The following is a 17,698-nucleotide window of genomic DNA, read 5'->3' on the forward strand; positions in this document are numbered from 1 at the left end:
GATATGTGGGACCGAGCACAGAGGCTTGGCTGGGCAGTCATTGTATAAGGAACGAGGTACAAAAACACTATCTGAAATGGCACCACCAGATAGAAGTTCATAGGAGGCCAACTTTACAGCCATTGAAATAAAAGAGAGCACTGAATGGCTAGGATCTGCTGTAAGCCTTACCAGTGAAATGAATGTAGCAAAAAGGCCATCCTCATCAACCAGTCAGTCAGGGAGATAGGAGAGAGCTGGATTTCTACATTCACTGCACTTGAGAAATGAGCATAAGTGTGTTCCCTGCCAGGTCAAGTGAAAGGAAAAGGCCAGAATTAGTTAAGCTACTTGCTCAAAGCATGAGGCAAGTAGCTAATATTTCAGTTTATTATATTGACCACTTGTGGCATACCAGTGGTGTCACGGATCCTAATGCTACCAAGGTAAATGTCCTCCCCATCCTTGGCTTGGCAGAAAAAACAGCTGTCATTGGGGTGCAGCAGCCCCTGAGATCCATAGTCCCTAGTTTCACTGCTTTGTTGCGAGCTATGCCCTCATTGATCACACAATCCATCCTTCCACTGCATGATTCCAAGCAATAATTTAAACATAATAGTGGCTTTTAGCTGAATTCCTCACTGAGGACTGGTCTGAAACAGCTGTCCCATTTTCGTACTTAACCATATCTCACAAGTTATAATATGTTCCTACCATTTTGATTTGAATGATAGGTAGTGATTGCAGTCCCTGCATCCCACAGATTTTTTGTTCTGAGCACACCTGGTTCCAGTTGGGTGTCACCCTTTGAGTGACAGATGGAAGTTTAGGCTCAACTATTCACTCTGCCCTGTAGTGTTCACCTTTGATTCAGAGAATAGAGGAAATATTATCAATTCAAGGGCCTCTCTCTGTGTTCCTTTTGAGTTCTTCTGCACAGCCAGAGAGATCCATCCTTGCAAGGGCAGAGTACACCGAATCCATTTCAGCCTTATTCTGCTGGGACCATCTCTTCAGCATTTCATACTGCTGCTCCCTAAAGTAAGGGAATTCCATGTCTACTCGCTCAATTTCTGCATCCTTCAATTCCAGGGTTCTCATGAACTCTTTCCATCGCCTGGCAGGGACAATATTTATGATGTCATAAAATATTTTTCCTTGCTGGAGAGCTGAGGGTTGTGAACCTAGAAGAAAATTTAACAAATTAACATTATGTTCTCGATCCGCCCTAATACACTCTGCCTGAAACCACAGAGCAAAACAATGCTTTTATAGTTCAAAAGATCTCCCTTCTTGATATTATCTTTAAAATATATATGAAATCCACTACCACCAAGGGAAACAGTTATTAACCAGTCAAATGTTATTGTGAGCGCCAGTATTAATATATCACTGCCAGGCTGATGCGGCGTACAGCATTGGTTCGAGTCACGTAAAGCGGGTTTGAAATTATGAAGCATTCATCCTCAAAACAATTACCTCCAGTCCTGCACTAGATCAGGGTGGAGCTCAGTTCCTTGATTGACTGCTGTTAACTTTTTATCGGTCTTCTCCAAAGCCATAGTAGATCAGTAAGCGGATCAAAATAATTGCAGATCTACCCTGCAGGCCAGACAAGATCATCTGCACCATATCAATGAGTGATCACTTGACTTTATTTGCCGGAGATAGGGGGCCTTGTTTAATCATGAATGAAGGCCATAAACTGTGAAGGTTGGACAAGTAGGAAGTTGGATATGTGGTCAAAGACTAAAGCTTGCAGCCAACGCATGCTGGGCAAGACCAAATGACGTATTGATAATGGCCACAGGCAGGGAATAGTGGGGGATACTTGTATGGATGGTCGCTGTAGCACATTATTAACTGCCTGCCTCACCAAAAATCTGTTAAGTCTCTTTGCTTAGGTAAGTTTTGGGCTTGAAATAAAACCATAGAAACTCTGAAACTGGCCAGTTATGATTACGCAAACCTAAACTTACACCATGCCATAAAACACTATCCCTTGCCCCCAAAGTAAATTTATCTAAGGCACCAAAGGCTGTAGCTTATATTGCTCCACCCCTATTGACAAGTTATGAAAAGGCAGCAAACCACAGCCCATAAGCAATTATCACATACACCTAAACATTCAACCATGACATTTAAAACCAGTGAGTATTAGGCTTACAAAGTGAACCAAAAAGTATATAAAAGTATTAGCTGTTCCGTGCCCTCCTGTCATTCAGTATGGCAATGTTTGCTGTTGGGAAGCTTGAAAGGGAAACCCCTCCTTAATGCGTTTCCCTTGAATGGATCTGCAATAGACGTGGCATGCTTAAACGTATTAGCTGCATGCATCAATTGCCAAGTATCCCTTTCAGGGACCTGACCAGGATCAAGAAATATTGGAGTTTGACTGAAGTCTGTGACCAAGAAAAAAGGAGTTGGTGACCATGATTTTAAAACAGGGGAACCTAAAACATTTTTTTAAACCGACATTTCAAAAGTTCATAACCAAACATGTAATGACTTAATTGTCCCTAAGCAAAAAACAACAAGGAAAACCCTGCACTACAATGATGGTAGCAGACTGTAATCTTGACTCGGCCACATCAAAAAATAAACTGCCAGAACAGATATTGGAACATGCTATAGAGTGACAAAACAGTAGGAAATCTGTTAGGTAACAAAGTCAATTACAGTTACTGATGATCATGTTCTCTTAAAGATGATCTAATGAACAGTTACATGAGGACAACGTTCTCTTGTCATAAAGTATATATGTTGGAAACACGATTGGGCTAGTAAAAGACTGGATTTTATAATATAAAAGAGCTATAAACAACAATGAATCAATCTTTGAAGTTGCATGCCAATTTTACTATTATCATCAGGGTAATGTGAAATTGTTGTCTTTCTTTCACATTGACAGTATAAAAAGAGGATCACTGACAAAATATCGAATAAAAAATATAGAATTCCTAAAATATCGATTCCAAAATATCGAATACAAAATTACCAAATTCCTATCAACAAACAGGTAAGTACAAAAATATCGAATCAAAAATATGGTTGTAAAAAATATAGTTAGTCAAATTATCGATTTTTTTAAATGTCTTAAAAGTAATTTAAAATTAATAAATATAATTAATTAAAACATACTTAAAAATACTTAAATAAAGTTAAAATTATGAAAAAATGTATTTCAGTTATAAAAAAACATAACATTTTATTTTTTAATACACATAAATATATATTAACATAATATTAATTTAAAATATACAATATTTTACCGTAGGATAGCGTGAATGTAACATTTACTATTCCCACTCCAGTGAGTGCAACAGTAGGGAAAGCGTTGGATAGCGTAGGGGTAAAAATTACTATTCCCACTCCTGAGAGTGCAACAGTAAGGAAAGCGTTGGATAGCGTAGGGGTAAAAATTACTATTCCCATTCCGGAGAGTGCAACAGTAGGGAAAGCGTTGGATAGCGTAGAGGTAAAAATTACTATTCCCATTACAGGGAGTGCAACAGTAGGGAAAGCGTTGGATAGCGTAGGTGTAAAAATTACTATTCCCACTCCAGAGAGTGCAACAGTAGGGAAAGTGTTGGATAGCTTAGGGGTAAAAATTACTATTCCCACTCCAGAGAGTGCAACAGTAGGGAAAGCGTTGGATAGCGTAGGGGTAGAAATTACTATTCCCACTCCAGAGAGTGCAACAGTAGGGAAAGCATTGGATAGCGTAGGGGTAAAAATGAGAATTCCCTCTCCAGAGAGTGCAACAGTAGGGAAAGTGTTAGATAGCGTATGGGTAAAAATTACTATTCCCACTCCAGAGAGTGCAACAGTAGGGAAAGCGTTGGGTAGCATAGGTGTAAAAATTACTATTCCTACTCCAGAGAGTGCAACTGTAGGGAAAGTAATGATTTAATATATTAATAAATTAAATATCAATACCAATAAAAAATTAATTAAAATGAATTACTAATTTAATATTATAAAATAATTAATCAATTAAAAATGAAAATAAATATTGGTGATTAAATGTACCTATTCATAATTAATTTACATCTAATTAATTTTCAAAAACAAAAACTAATTAATAATAAAAAGTAATACCAATTAATAATTAATTAACAGTAAATTAATTATCAATGCACAAAAAATATTTTTTATATGTAATTAATTACAAATAAATTACTTCCCACCCTATTCCGCTATAAACCCACAACCCGCTACACGAAATAAATTAATAAAGTTAACATAATTATCAATTCATCAATTAATAAAAATCAATTACCAATTAAAAATAATTACCAATTAAATCAAAATAAATACCAATATTTACATAAAATTATTTAATTAATTACAATTAAATTACTTCCCACCCTATTCCCCTATAAACCCACAACCCGCTACAGAATTAAATTACGCAAAAATTAAATAACAGAAAATGTATTACTTAAAATAAATTGCAAAAATAATACACACTTCTCACACATCCAAAACACTTTAAAAAATCGATATAATTAAAAATTCGATATTTTGACTTTCTATATTTTAAAAATCGATATTAAATTACTTACCTTCAATTCAATATTTTTCCCCACTATATTCTGTCCATTCGATATTGTGTCCATTCTATATTTTGAATTCCTTTTTAATTTTAGTTACAGCTATTTTAGTTACTTCCCGAGTCGAGCACATGTTTGTATTTTCTCTTGTGTCAAAATGTATCACTTATATTGTATTCGGTTTTTACTATTGGTATCATTATCTCTCTTAATAAAATCTTCTTGAAATCAAAAAAAATTAAGAAACTTTAATCAGGGTACATTGTATCTTTGGACGCAAACATCCTGAAGGTTTAAGCATGGATGAGGAACTGAGTGTACATTTAAACACTTGATTATGCAACCTCATACCCTTCAGAGAACCGATTCCTTTTCAAAGTCTGCACTATCACTGTCTGGATTTTCTTACATTCCATACTTCTCTTACCTAGCTCATTATCAAATTTATTTTCTTTATTATTGATGCAAGTGTCAACTTGGGCCCACGTTTACTAAACACCTGCATTCTCCTTGCATCACACAAGCTGATGCAGGTGCTTACGTTGAATTGGCTAGCGTCACTTTTCACCTGAAAACTAACGCAAGGGAGTGCCTTGTGCTGCCTTGTGCTACCCTTTGTTACACTGCATCAGGGAGGCATTAGATAGGTCGAGCATCCACCCATGTATTTTTGCCGCAAACTGAGATTTACTAAAGTCAGAAAACCTTGGTTTGCACCAAACTGGTGCACCTACTCGACCTTGGCATAACGAGGAGAAATATTTGTATTGCTCCTCGTTACTACCTCTTTGCACATGTAATGCATTCAAACCCATACATACAAAGAGTATACAAATGTAAAGATTGTTTTGTACAGGAACACATAAAAGGAATCCTGCCTGCAATGCAGACACCCTTGTTCCTATGCGCAAGCGTGCCTACATTGGTGCTAGGCAACCACAGGTGCACCAGTGCATTGAGAGGCTCAACAGTGACATATCTTTGTAAATATAGCCCAGTCCAGAGCTTTCACCTGCACAACACAGTGCAGTAACTTGCCTTGCTGTATTGAGTGAAAGATAAGTAAATCTGGGTCTTGGTTTGTAAGAGATAAATATGATTCAATTTAACTTTTGAAGCTTGACTGATTAATAAAAGATGCCTGGATTAAGAGTTTACCCCAAAATTTTCCATTAAGGAGTTGAAGTGGATGAACTTTTTTTTGCAAGTTTCATGAACTGTAGCCAAAGTTATTAGTGAAACAGAAAACTCCCTTCCTATGGAAACTATAGGAAAATTAGAAACAGCTACAGGCAAAACCACTGAACTCCAAATTTGTCAGAAAGTTAGATCTTGAGCCAGAAAGTGGGCTGCTTGTGATTTGCTGTAAATCCATTTAGTAGTTCTGGAGAAGTTAAGACTCCAAAACGTTCTATATTTCACACTGCAGAGAATCTGCAGAACCGACAGATCTCAAGATGAGAACTGACTGGCTGCCACTGAATCAAGAAATGCGGTGGCAAGTTGTGTGCCTATCCACGCAGGACAATGACTCCCTAGAGAGTGATATTACAGAGACTTAAATTCAAAAAGCTATTCAGGACGTCCGATCAGGTAAAGCTATGGGACCCAAAGGGCTCCCAATTGAACTCTTCAAACCAATTGTTTCTAAGCTCTTTTCCGACTTATTGTGCATGTACACTGAAGGTTTTTAGCTCGGTATTCATCCTGCTGACGTTAGGACGGCCTCAATTGTGGTTATACACAAACCAGGCAAGCCAGCGGATGACTGTCAATCCTATCGGCCCATATCCCTCCTCTCCGTGGAGGTGAAAATTCTTACAAAATTATTGGCCAACAGACTTATACCCCATATCACTGAGTTGGTGCATCCGGACCAATCCGGGTTTATACCAGGAAGGAATACAGCCTTGAACTTGTGGCGGTTGAATGGGGTCCTCGCCAGACTAGACACTGTCATGGAAGATGCGACCCTGTTGTCATTGCACGCCACCATGGTGTTTGACATCATTGAGTGGGATTTTCTCTTCGCGGTTCTGGCTCGGATGGGCTTTCAGCCCAATTTTATCAGATGGATTTGGCTGCTTTACACCCAACCGATGGCACATGTAAGTGTTAATAACCACGTCTCCAGCGATTTCCCATTGCAGCGGGGCACCAGGCAGGTGTGCCCTTTGTCGCCCCAGCCCTTTGCCCTCGTATAGGAGCCACTGGTTGTCTGGATTAGGGGTGACACGGAGATAAGGGGACTGAGGATCACGAACACTTCGCTCTATGCAGATGATATCCTCCTCTACTTGGCCTCGTGGTCCCTACCTCAAGTGCTTCACATATTCCATATATTTGATGCCCACTCGGGATATATGATCAATTGGGCTAAGTCCCAGCTATATGTGTTGTGGGGGTATCTGCCACTTAGCCCCAGGGGCTACAACATACCTGTGGCCCCTCAGGGCTTTAGGTATCTCGGCATCTTCACTACCCCGGACCCTACTTTATTCTATGAAACCAATCTGCTGGGGCCCCTGACTCATCTGAAATCAGACGCTAGTCATTGGCGAACTCTCCCTCTCATTCTTTTGGGGCGGACTGCACTCTTTAAGATGCTAGCACTACCGCGCTTCCTGTATGCAGTGCAAAATACCCCCAATGTGATCCCGATGCCTATTTCTCCAGTATTGATAGTGTAGTGTGGGGACTGCTATGGGAGGGAAGGGCAGCGCATATAGCCATGAACAAACTTACCATGGGATGGTATGATGGAGGGATTGCATTACCTGATATGCGGCTCTATTACCAAGCGTTGCAACTGGTTGTGGTCAATAAGTGGGTGCATGGGATGTACGATGATCCAAACTTTCACACAGACCCTGGCTTTTGGGATGGGGAGGATACAATAGAGCACTTTACATGAACCCCCATAATCTTCACCTCACGGGGCCCACCGCACGCACAGTGGAGGTCTGGCATGGAATCACTAAGAAATGCGGCTGGCACAACGACTCACAAAAGCTACGCCACTATGGGAACCAGATATGTTGGGTCAACTTAGTAAATGCCTTGGATTTGACAGGTGGAATATGATAGGCATCTCAACGGCGGGGGACATGTGGATGAAGGGGAAACTGGCCACTTTTACTGACTACAGGCCAAGTACCAATTGGCGCCCACCAAGACCTCCAGATATCTCCAGATCAGTCATGCTATCTCAGCTGCCATGCCCAAGGAGCTCCCCATGCTTGCATCTTCTCCACTGGAGGACAGATTGATTCTTGACCTTATGCCCACAAAAACGATATCCCTTACCTATAAACAACTGTTACATCATCAGCCTGATCCTATGCCACGCCTGCGGCAGGGCTGTGAGTTGGTCCTGGGGTGCATGGACAATGGGGAATGGTGAGCCGCGCTTGCCTCTCCTAGAGAAGTGGCTATGCTATGAGACTGCAATAAGTCCAACTGAAAATCATCCATTGTGTATATTTTGATGCAAAGGTTCTATTTAAATTGGGTAGGAAACCTGATTCCTTATGCTTGCAGGATTGCATCCAGACAGGCACCTTCTTCCATATCTTGTGGGACTGTTTAAAAATGGGGTAATACTGGGATAAGGGCACAAAATAAATGGAGGGGGCATGTGGCAGGACCTTGAAGGCCTCCCCCCAGCTTTGCCTCCTTAATGTGTGGGAGGCCACTGATCCCTCACAGACTGAGTAAACATGGGCCTCAATGGGATGGGCCATCGCAAAATGCAACATCGTGCAAAAATCGGGTTTGGGGACAGCCCCGTGTTTGCAAGATTAGGCTATTGCTATGGATAGGGCAATGATTGCCAAAAAGGATGTGTTCATACATAGAGGGTGGCCCAGGAAATGGGATCATATGTGGGGTAAATGGAACAAATACAGAGGTGATATATGTGTATCCCCTCAATTGAACTGCAACGTGAAAGATGCTTATTGCTGGACAAGCCAGGGAGTGATCCGGAGACGACGCCCTAACCCCTGTTGTCACTGACCCAAATGTTTGATGCCATCTGCTCTGCATGCTGTTTGTATAACTCTGTCCCATGGCCATCGATGCCTACCAAACAGACGGTGCGCTGTACCCTGGTTCATCTTTAGAAAATGCATGGTGCTTACCAACTCATTTCAGTACTGTAATATGTGTCATTGTATTGTGGACCTGACTAATGTTTTCTCATTGCCTTGTACCTTTTTTTCCTTTTGCTTAATAAAAATTGTTGAAAAAGAAATGTGGCGGCAGCCATCTTAGAACTCAAGGACTCAGTCCCCTGTTGTTGGACTTGGCCCTTTTTGTAGGGTTAGCCCCAAACCTTTTGCTTCTTTGTCCTATTTTTTACTGACCTGTTGTTGTTGGCTTTAGGATGCTGGACACTTTACCACTGCTGATCAGTGCTAAAGTACATATGCTCTCTGTGCAAATGGCACTTATGGATTGGTGTTTCCAAGATTGCCATATTTGATTTACTGGTAAGCCCCTGGTAAAGTTCACTGAGTGTGCCATGGCCTGCAAATCAAATGCTACTGGTGGGCCTGCAGCACTGATTGTGCCACCCACACGAGTAGCCCTGAAAAGGTATCTCAGACCTACCACTGAAGTGCCTGTGTGTAGTTTTAAACTGTCATATCAACCTGGAAAGTGCACCTACTTGCCAGGCCCTAACCTTTCCTTTTCTTACATGTAAGGCACCCCTATGATGGGCCCAAGGTACCTCCCTTGGCAGGGTGCAGTGTATGCGAAAGATAGGACATGTGCTGGTGTGTGTGTGACAGGCTATTTTGCCCCATAAGACAGATTGGGAAATACTTTGTAACATCTTACAAGTATACCTTTGCATTGGGACAAGATGGAGAAATAAAGTTTAGACTCTCTAAACTCAGAATTTAATAACAAATCTTTTAGTAAAGAGGGTTTTTAAATTGTGTGTTCGAAAATGCCACTTTTAGAAAGTAGGCATTTTCTTGTTGTACAATTCTGTGTGTTTCTGCCTGTTTATGTATTGACTGTCTGGTTTTGGAGTGACGGCCTGGGGATGTGCATTTACTGTAGACAGCCTCAGGGGGTTTGGGGGGATGTCCGAGGTGTGCCGGGCCCTTCTTGGATGTCTCAGAGCTGGGCTGAATAGACCCCGGCTGAATTTAGGGTAGTGGGAGGAGATTTCCTTGCACCTAAATATGGCACAATGCTGTCTCTACCCCCTGCAGGCATACTCATCCAGTGATGACAGAACTGGTTTGGACTGGGCTCAGAGACCCTTGCACAAAAAGAACAAAGACATTTTGGGGTATAAGTATTAAACCTAAAACCCCAGAACTTTAGATTACTTCTGGACTCAAGAGGAACCTCTGCCAAGGAGAAAGGCTGAAGAGCTGTGAGGAGGAGTACTGCCCCTTTACTGTGTGCTGTGTAGGGTTGGCCTGCAGTTGCTGTTTCTGCCAAGGGGAAGACAAAGACTGGAACTTTGCTTTGAACCTTCTTGAAGAAGACCTCCAAGGGCCTTTGTGTGCTGGCCTCCTGTTCTGCAGTCTTAGGGCCACAAAGACTTCACCCCAGCTCCCCTGAACTCTATTGTTTAGAGCTCTGACCTGCCAGGAGATGCCTATTCCAGTTTTGGGCCCCTTCGATGCCTGCAGTTATCCAACAAATGCGGCATTGTGGATGCCCTAGGTGAACACAAAGGCACCCACTTTACTTTAAAAGAAAACAAAATGAACAGCTTCTGCCACAGAGCAAACACTATCAGTGAAGTTCCTGTGATGATAGAAGCATATAAATATGCCCCATAATGTCACCAAATTTCACCTTTCCTTTGCATGTTTGGTTTTCACCTAAATGTTTTTCCTCATACTAGTATTGATCTTTGGTTTTTGCAGCCACTGAGTATTAAGATTTGTAATCAATAGTTAGATACCGTGTTTCTGAAGGTGTATGCCATTACAAACTTAAGATGAAGGAATACACTGACAAATCAAGATAACATATCTCTTCCTTTGCCCCTGCAGAGAAAACTTGGCTGTTTTCCCATTTTTTACCTTTTAATTAACTGCAAATTCAGTTTTGACCACTATTTTGTGGCCAATTTTTTGTAGCTCATCAGATCAATACTGTGACCACTTGACTATAATTGCATTGTAAATGGAAGTTTAATTTTGTCTTTCATTGTCTTAGCTAAAGCCATACAAACAAGATCCTTTTCATTGGCTTCCATCTGAACATCAGCAAGTTTTGTTCAAAATCATAGTAAGAGGTTAATTAAATTTGTGATTCTTGAAGGTATACAGGTCGAATTCAATTTCTCATTCACTGGAAAGTGTATCCTCCTAGTGAGGTTTCATGGCAAGATCATGTTTATGTCCATGCTCATTTGCTAGTTCGCCTATTTATTTCAATGACATCCCAAAATACAAGGGGTGCATGCCATGCTTGCAACACGCAACATGGTACATGCACGACGCAAAGCTCCAAGTCATATTTGCATGGCTTTGAATGGCTTCACAGATATGGAATAATGTGACGCAGCGCAAATATTTCAGTTGCCTTACTCTGCCCAGGGAAGGCGTTCCATGAATGTTGCAGTGGATGTTCCCACGCAACTCCCATGCTTTTCGATGCATTCCCAGATTTACAAGGACCTGTAAACCTGGGAATGTATCAAAAATCTTATGCCTCCCCAGGGGAGGAGTGGTGAAGAGAAATATCTTTATTTCACCTCCTTTTTTCCTCTTTCTATGTGTGTTGCATTCTACAGCACACGTAGAAAGAGGAAAACACCTCTATGAATTGCTTTCTTTCAGGAAGGAGCCCCCTCCTGCACAAAAACAATTCTGCCTACAACACGGGCACTGTGGTGCAAGGGTGCCTGCGTCCGTGCTAGACTGAAAAAATGTACCACCAGCGCAGGGGGAAAGGACAGAAATACACTGTATTGGATAAATACAGTGCATTCCTGCCCTTTCCATGTGATGCAGGGCAGCGCAGCAAGGTAAGCTGCTGCTTTAGCCTGCACCACCGTTCCCGTGAATATGCATCCAAGTGTTTGCCAGAAGTTACAAGTATTCAGGCGTCTCAACAACGTGCACAGCAAGCACTGGACTGTCCAGCTCAATGAATGCACTCGTGTTTATGCACCCACTGTCACCCATAGGGGTATTTCACAAGTTGTAGGAAATGCCGGGTGGAGAGGGCGGCAGCAGAGCAAGTAAAATGCTGAATGGAGAATGTCAGATGTGGGCTTCCTCCTCGTATGCTTAACTGATGACTTGACTTTCAGGAAGGAGGCATGGACAAGCATTATAGACTGCTCTTTCCTAGATACTTGTGCATCCAGAAAACCTAGCATCCCAATCCATGACTAGAGAAGAGTTTTTTCATTTGAAGACAGTTCGTGTTTAAATACTATATAAGGAGAGATCTACAGGTTCACGTATTTTTTTGTTGCATTCATCCTTTTTTGCTATTATTTTTGACCTTGATTCGTGATCCTTTGTAACTTGAGAGTCTGCTGGATTTCTGGATTTTTGCTGGACTTTTCCTCCTTCCAGATGTCAGCCTTGCTATTCATTTCCACAATATTTTCATCTACAATCAAGAGTTACAAGATTGAAAGGGAGGCCTTCACCATTTATGGTTGTTCCTTTTCTTTGGGCCCCTCTGAAGGAGAATCTTGACACCTTTCATATGTACTATTAAGTTCAGAATAGTACTGTGGCTACTGGGAGGAAACACCCATTCCTCAATCTGTCAAGAAAGTAATTGAACAGACCCCCTCAGCATCAAGTTGTTGACAGAGACTGAAATTTGGGAAGGAACTCCCAGTGTGATCACACTTACAACAGAAACTAAAATAAATTGGTTTGAAGAACCCAATTCACGCAACCCTCAATTGTTGTGAAGTTCAGGAGTGAATCAAGACTATGCCACATCTACTCCCACAAAAATCTTTGTAAAACACCTTAGATTTCTATGGGTTTAGACTGATAACAAGGCATATTAGATTTTTTTTTAATCTGGTGGCCTCAATCTGTATTGAAGTGGCATATTCTATAGCACTATGGAGGAGATGTATCAACTTTGTGGTCGCAAAAAGTGTTTGCAATTTGTAACTCTACTCTTTGAAACCACAAACTTGCTTTGCGACCAGACCTATGCACTTTTAGGGTGCTTTGTAAAATAAGGTATCAATTAATGTATATGGGACTGTTTTGTTAAAAATAAAAAGTTTTTTTTTTTTAAACGTTTCAGAGAGAGGCAGGAGTGGTTAAGTGGATCACTGCCTACTCCTCCTGTAACCTGTATCCCAATTCTCAAAGTGGAAGAAATCCAAAGCGATCCCCTCCCCGTTTGTGAATAGGTTACCACCCCAACTTGGGATTGAGTACCTTACTAATGGTTCTCGACCAGAGTTCCAGTCACATTACATTGATCCATAGGGTACCAAATCCCCATCTGGAAGGAATTGGAACTGATACCCTTTCCCTAAACGTTCTTGCTTTTTCCGCCTGGGTTTAGCTGATTCTCTTGTGTGGCCGCTGGACAATTTCCCCCTGTAAATATAGTGGGAAAGTACGTCCACCCTTCATACCCGTGTTGAGAAGTGAAGCTGACTCAACATTCTGAAACATGGTGCCTGTGAATGTGTGTGCCGCGTGCCATCGCAGGGTTTTGCGTTAGCACTGACACGCATTATTTAAACCTGTGTCCAGTCTGTTGTTGCAGACTCAGATGGGCGCACTTGCACCCCTGGTGTGTGAAATATGTACCCAACCTGCCATTGCAGGTCAGTGTGCCAACTAGCGCACATGCTCCTAGGTACTGAGAAATACCTGTGTGTTTTCACTACCTATGAGGTTTGTTCTTCCCTTAGGGTAACATGGGGAAGTAGCTGACATTACTTTGTTCTGCAATAGTGGATTGCAGTGGAGCAACCTCTTCATTTATTTATATATTTTATTTATTTATTTATCAAGTTTTGTATAGCATGAACTTGTCACAAAGGTATCAGAGCACTTCACATAGTTAGCACAACAGCAATAATACAAGTTCCATAAAGAGTAAATAAAAATACATAGCACTGGTGTGAAAAGAAGGAAATGATATACAGTGGGATATGTAAACAAAATAGCAGCTATTAGTTACATAAAGAGAAATAAATGCATAGTCACAATATATAAAAGGATTATACGATAGACAGTAGTATATGTAAACTATATAGATCTGAGGTAGTTATGGTAGGGAGTTATGAGGATGGGGATAGTAGAGGCACAGTTTTTCCCCAAGGTAGTGATAGACAAATTTACATGGAGGGTGTGGGGTAAGAGCATTCTGCCAATCAGGATGTTTTGAGGGGGTTCTTAGGTATTCATTGAGAAGCAGAAGTTTCATTTTTTTCCTAAAATGAGGGACTGAGTGATTGTCATGCAATTCCTGAGGGAGTGGGTTCCAGATTCTGGGAGCGTTTCCGGAGAAGAAGCAGGTGCAAGATTTCCTTTTCTTAAATATGGGCAGATTCAGGAGTAGATTGTTGGAGATTCAAAGAGGTCTGTTTTGTACAGCATTTGATGGTTTGTTTACAAGGTCGACTGTTTTGTCTGTGTAGAGAGCTTTGTAGGGGTATGCAGGTGGTTTTGAGTATACATCTTGCCTCAATTGGTAGCCAGTTGAGATTCTTGAAAGAGGGAGTAATGTGGTCAAAGTGACTCTCCCTCAACAGTACTCTGGCAGATGCGTGGAGTGTAGCTTTCAGAGAGGCTAAATGTATTTTTGAGGTGCCCGTGATCGTTGCTATACCGTAGTCTGACTTGGAGAGGACTAAGGATTGTACCACAGTCTATAGGTCTTCGATTGGGATGAAGGGTTTGATTTTGTTTTTAAGGCACTTTTTTTGGTTTTTTGTTTGTAGAAGGCACTTTTAGCTGAGCCATTAATATGCTCTTTCATGTCCAGGTTGTTGTCAAGTTTAATCCCCAGAGATTTGACAGAGTTTGAGATGGATAGTTTCAGTTTAATGCAGTAAGGTTTTCGAGCCAAATATCTACGGGAAAGGACTTACCTTTCGGTTGGAGGAACAGGAGTTCCGTTTTTCTGGGGTTGAGCTGCAGATGGTTGTTAGTATTTTAATGTAGAGTTAGGTGTCATCAGCATAGAAACGATAAGCAATTCTAGCTTGTTACAGAATCCTTGCAAGATGGTCCCTATAGAGGTTGAATAGGGCAGGAAACAGGATTGACCCTTAAGGGACTCCTTGTGAGACTGGTGTTGCTTTTGAGGAGGAGTTGTTCGGTTTGATTAGCTGTGAGCATTGGTTCTGGAAAGAAGCAAACCACGGAAGGACAGTCCCATTGATGCCTGCACGCTGTGAGAGGGTGTTTAGGAGGATGTCATGGTTGACAGCATCAAAGGCGACTGAAAGGTCCAGGAGGACTAGGAAGCAGGCCTGGCAATAATCCAGCAATCTACGTCGGTTGTCTATGCTGTTCAGTACTGCAGTCTCTGTACTGTAGCCTTTCATGAACCCAGATTGGAAGGTGTCGTACAGGTTGCATTTTTTAAAGTGGTTGTTGAGTTGTTCAAGCACACAATTTTTCAAAGGTTTTAGCAAGGAGAGGGCGGTTAGTTATTGGTCTATGATTGCTAAGGTCGTTCTGGTCAGCGTCTTGTTTTTAGATGGGTGGGTAACTTGGCCGAGTTTGAGGGAGACCGGCATGAAGTCACTAGATAAGGTGGAGTTCATGATTGTTGGCCATGTAGGAGGGATGATGTGGCTGAGATTTTTGACAAGACCAGCAGGGAGGGGATCAGAGATGTGCAATATCGGCTTGCATGCAAGCAAGTAATTTGAGGACTTCTTCCGGGATATAGTCAGATTCAGTCCACGTTGTATCGTTTTTCAATTGCACGGGATTGAGGTTGGTGTTCTGGATTGCTGAGAGGGTGAGATTGAGAAGACAGCTATTAGGTGGAGGTAAGGCCATGGATGGCTCCTCATTGCAAGGGGGCATTCTTGATGTAGGGTGGGGAGATGGGTGATACAAGAGAGAAATTGAAGTTAGTTATTTTTTCTGAGAATAATGTTGTGAACTCTTCTTGGTAGAGTCATTAATTTAGTGTTGAGGGAACAAGGAGGTTTGCTGTTTGTTGATGGTCTTTAGGTCTGTTCTACGACTGGTCCAGTTGGGTTCAGAAGAAGGAGGATTTTTCTTTGAATATGTGTTTTTTGTATTTTAGGTGTTCAGCTCGGAGGATCGCGAGATGAGTTAGCGAGGGTTGTTGTCTCCAGTTTCTTAAAGCCAATCGGAGTTGTCGCCTCTTTTGGTAAGGTTTTGTTAAACGAGGATCTGGAAGGGATACTCCTTGATTTCTTGAATTTCAGGGGAGCGACTGTGTCAAGGATTCCAGCCATTTTTGTGCTGTAGAGGGCGGTGAAGCCTTCAGGGTAGGTGAGGTCGGGTGAAGGTAGAATTTGGGAACTGACTGGTGCTTCTAACCCTGTCTGGTGGATTCGATTTGTTTTTCGCCCAGTGCTTGGGATGAAGAGTTTGGGGGTGGGCCTTAGGTTGGAAGACATTGAAATTGAAAAGGATTAGGTGGTGGTCAGTCCAGTCGGAGGGTAGGATAGAGTGGAGGGATAAGGGGTTATGTTTGGAGATTATTGCCTCCAGGGTAGAATCCTTATTGTGAGTTTGTTTACTGTAGTGTTGGGTGAGATTTTTCGCTTCCAGGAGGGTGGATCAGGTTTGTACTGTTAGATCTTCGACATTTTCCAGGTGTTGGTTTAAGTCTCCTATTATAATATCTGTGTTGCCTTTTACAGAGTTTTGCAATATTAGGTCTGTTAAGTCTTCAAAGAATTGAAGGTTATCACCTGGTGGGTGATAGATGACATGAAATTTGATGGGGTTAGTACCTTTAGTGGAGAGCTGAACTCATAAATATTCAAAGGTAGGGCGTTTGGTAGTGTAGAAGGGAGCTAAGCAAAAATTGTTTTTGAGCATGTTGGCTAATCCACCACCCCTGACTTCCTTGAAGTCGCAACGAATGATTGAGAAGCTGAGTGGGGTGAGGAGATCGATTAAAGGAGATGACTGGTCGTTCAGTCAGGTTTCAGTTAGAAAGCAGTTGTCAATATTGTGTCGTAGGATACTTTCAGCTATTTCAGTGACATGCTCGGTTGCTGACTGAGAGTTTAGTAGCATGCAGCAAATCGTCTGTGATGATCTCGGACCAGGCTGGCTGTGTTGGATGGTAGTTAGTTGTACAAGCAGCCTGGGAGGGCGACTAGTGTTCTGCGTTCTACACGTGCCAAGGATGACCGGGATCTTGCAGTGGCAGGGTTGGCTCTGAGCATTGTCATAAGTGTTGCTCAGTTTTTCGGCTTCCTGCTGCGACATTCCAGTCATGGGGCGACTAGGTTTGAGGTGATGATAAATGCAGGGGATAGTTTGCCTAGGGGTGAATGATGGGAGGGTAAAAGTGCATGTTTGTGGCAGTATTGGTGTTCATCATAGATGCATGAGGTTGGGGCAGGATGTAGCCAATCTTCGTTTCCTTACATAAAGATGAAATTTCATTCATAATAGTATTGATTTTGAGCTCTAGACAGGCTATTATAGGGATCAGTTGAGATACGGTTGGGTCTATAGTGGGGAGTGAAGTATGCTGGAGCTCATCAAAGTTTGGGGTGGAAGCTAAGGTAATATCCAGCCTGCTGAGGTTGATGGATTTGGGTGCGATATATGAATCAAGCTGGGCAGTGGAGGCATGCAATGGAGAAGGGGAAAGTAATTCTGTAACGAAACCGCAGCTTCAGGGCATCTGGCAATGGAGGCGGCTGAAGGGGGGTTGGAGGAATAGAAAGTGCATGGGTTTTGGAAGTAGAAGGTTCAGCTAGTAGAGGATGGGGCGCATGGGTGATTTCTCTAGGAGAGAGTGGAAGGGGCAGATTGCATGGAGGTGCAGAGCCCAGGGAAGTGGTGATCGAAAATGGATAGGTTTTGTTCAGAGGCTTGGATTAGGATCATCGCATTTCTGTAAATGTCTATGGACAGTTCTCTGATAAAGTTCTGGGATGGGGGTATAGTGAGCTTGCATCCATAAGGAATGTTGGGCATATTAGTCACATGAATGTGTTGTAGGAAGTTCTT

General features: G+C 41.9%; 1 protein-coding gene across 1 annotated transcript in view; it reads right to left on the reverse strand.

The window, feature by feature from the left end:
• Positions 1 to 406: 406 nt before the first annotated feature.
• The window catches only part of TNFRSF25 (TNF receptor superfamily member 25), a 196,310-nt gene continuing 179,018 nt past the window's right edge, over positions 407 to 17,698 (reverse strand). Inside the window, exon 10 of the mRNA XM_086920064.1 lies at positions 407 to 1,163. Coding sequence (XP_086776190.1) covers positions 877 to 1,163 — 287 coding nt within the window. The 3' untranslated portion in view covers positions 407 to 876. The remainder of the gene's footprint in view (positions 1,164 to 17,698) is intronic.

This window comes from Lissotriton vulgaris, chromosome 5 (genome assembly GCF_964263255.1).
Source record: "Lissotriton vulgaris chromosome 5, aLisVul1.2, whole genome shotgun sequence".
NCBI lineage: Eukaryota > Metazoa > Chordata > Amphibia > Caudata > Salamandridae > Lissotriton > Lissotriton vulgaris.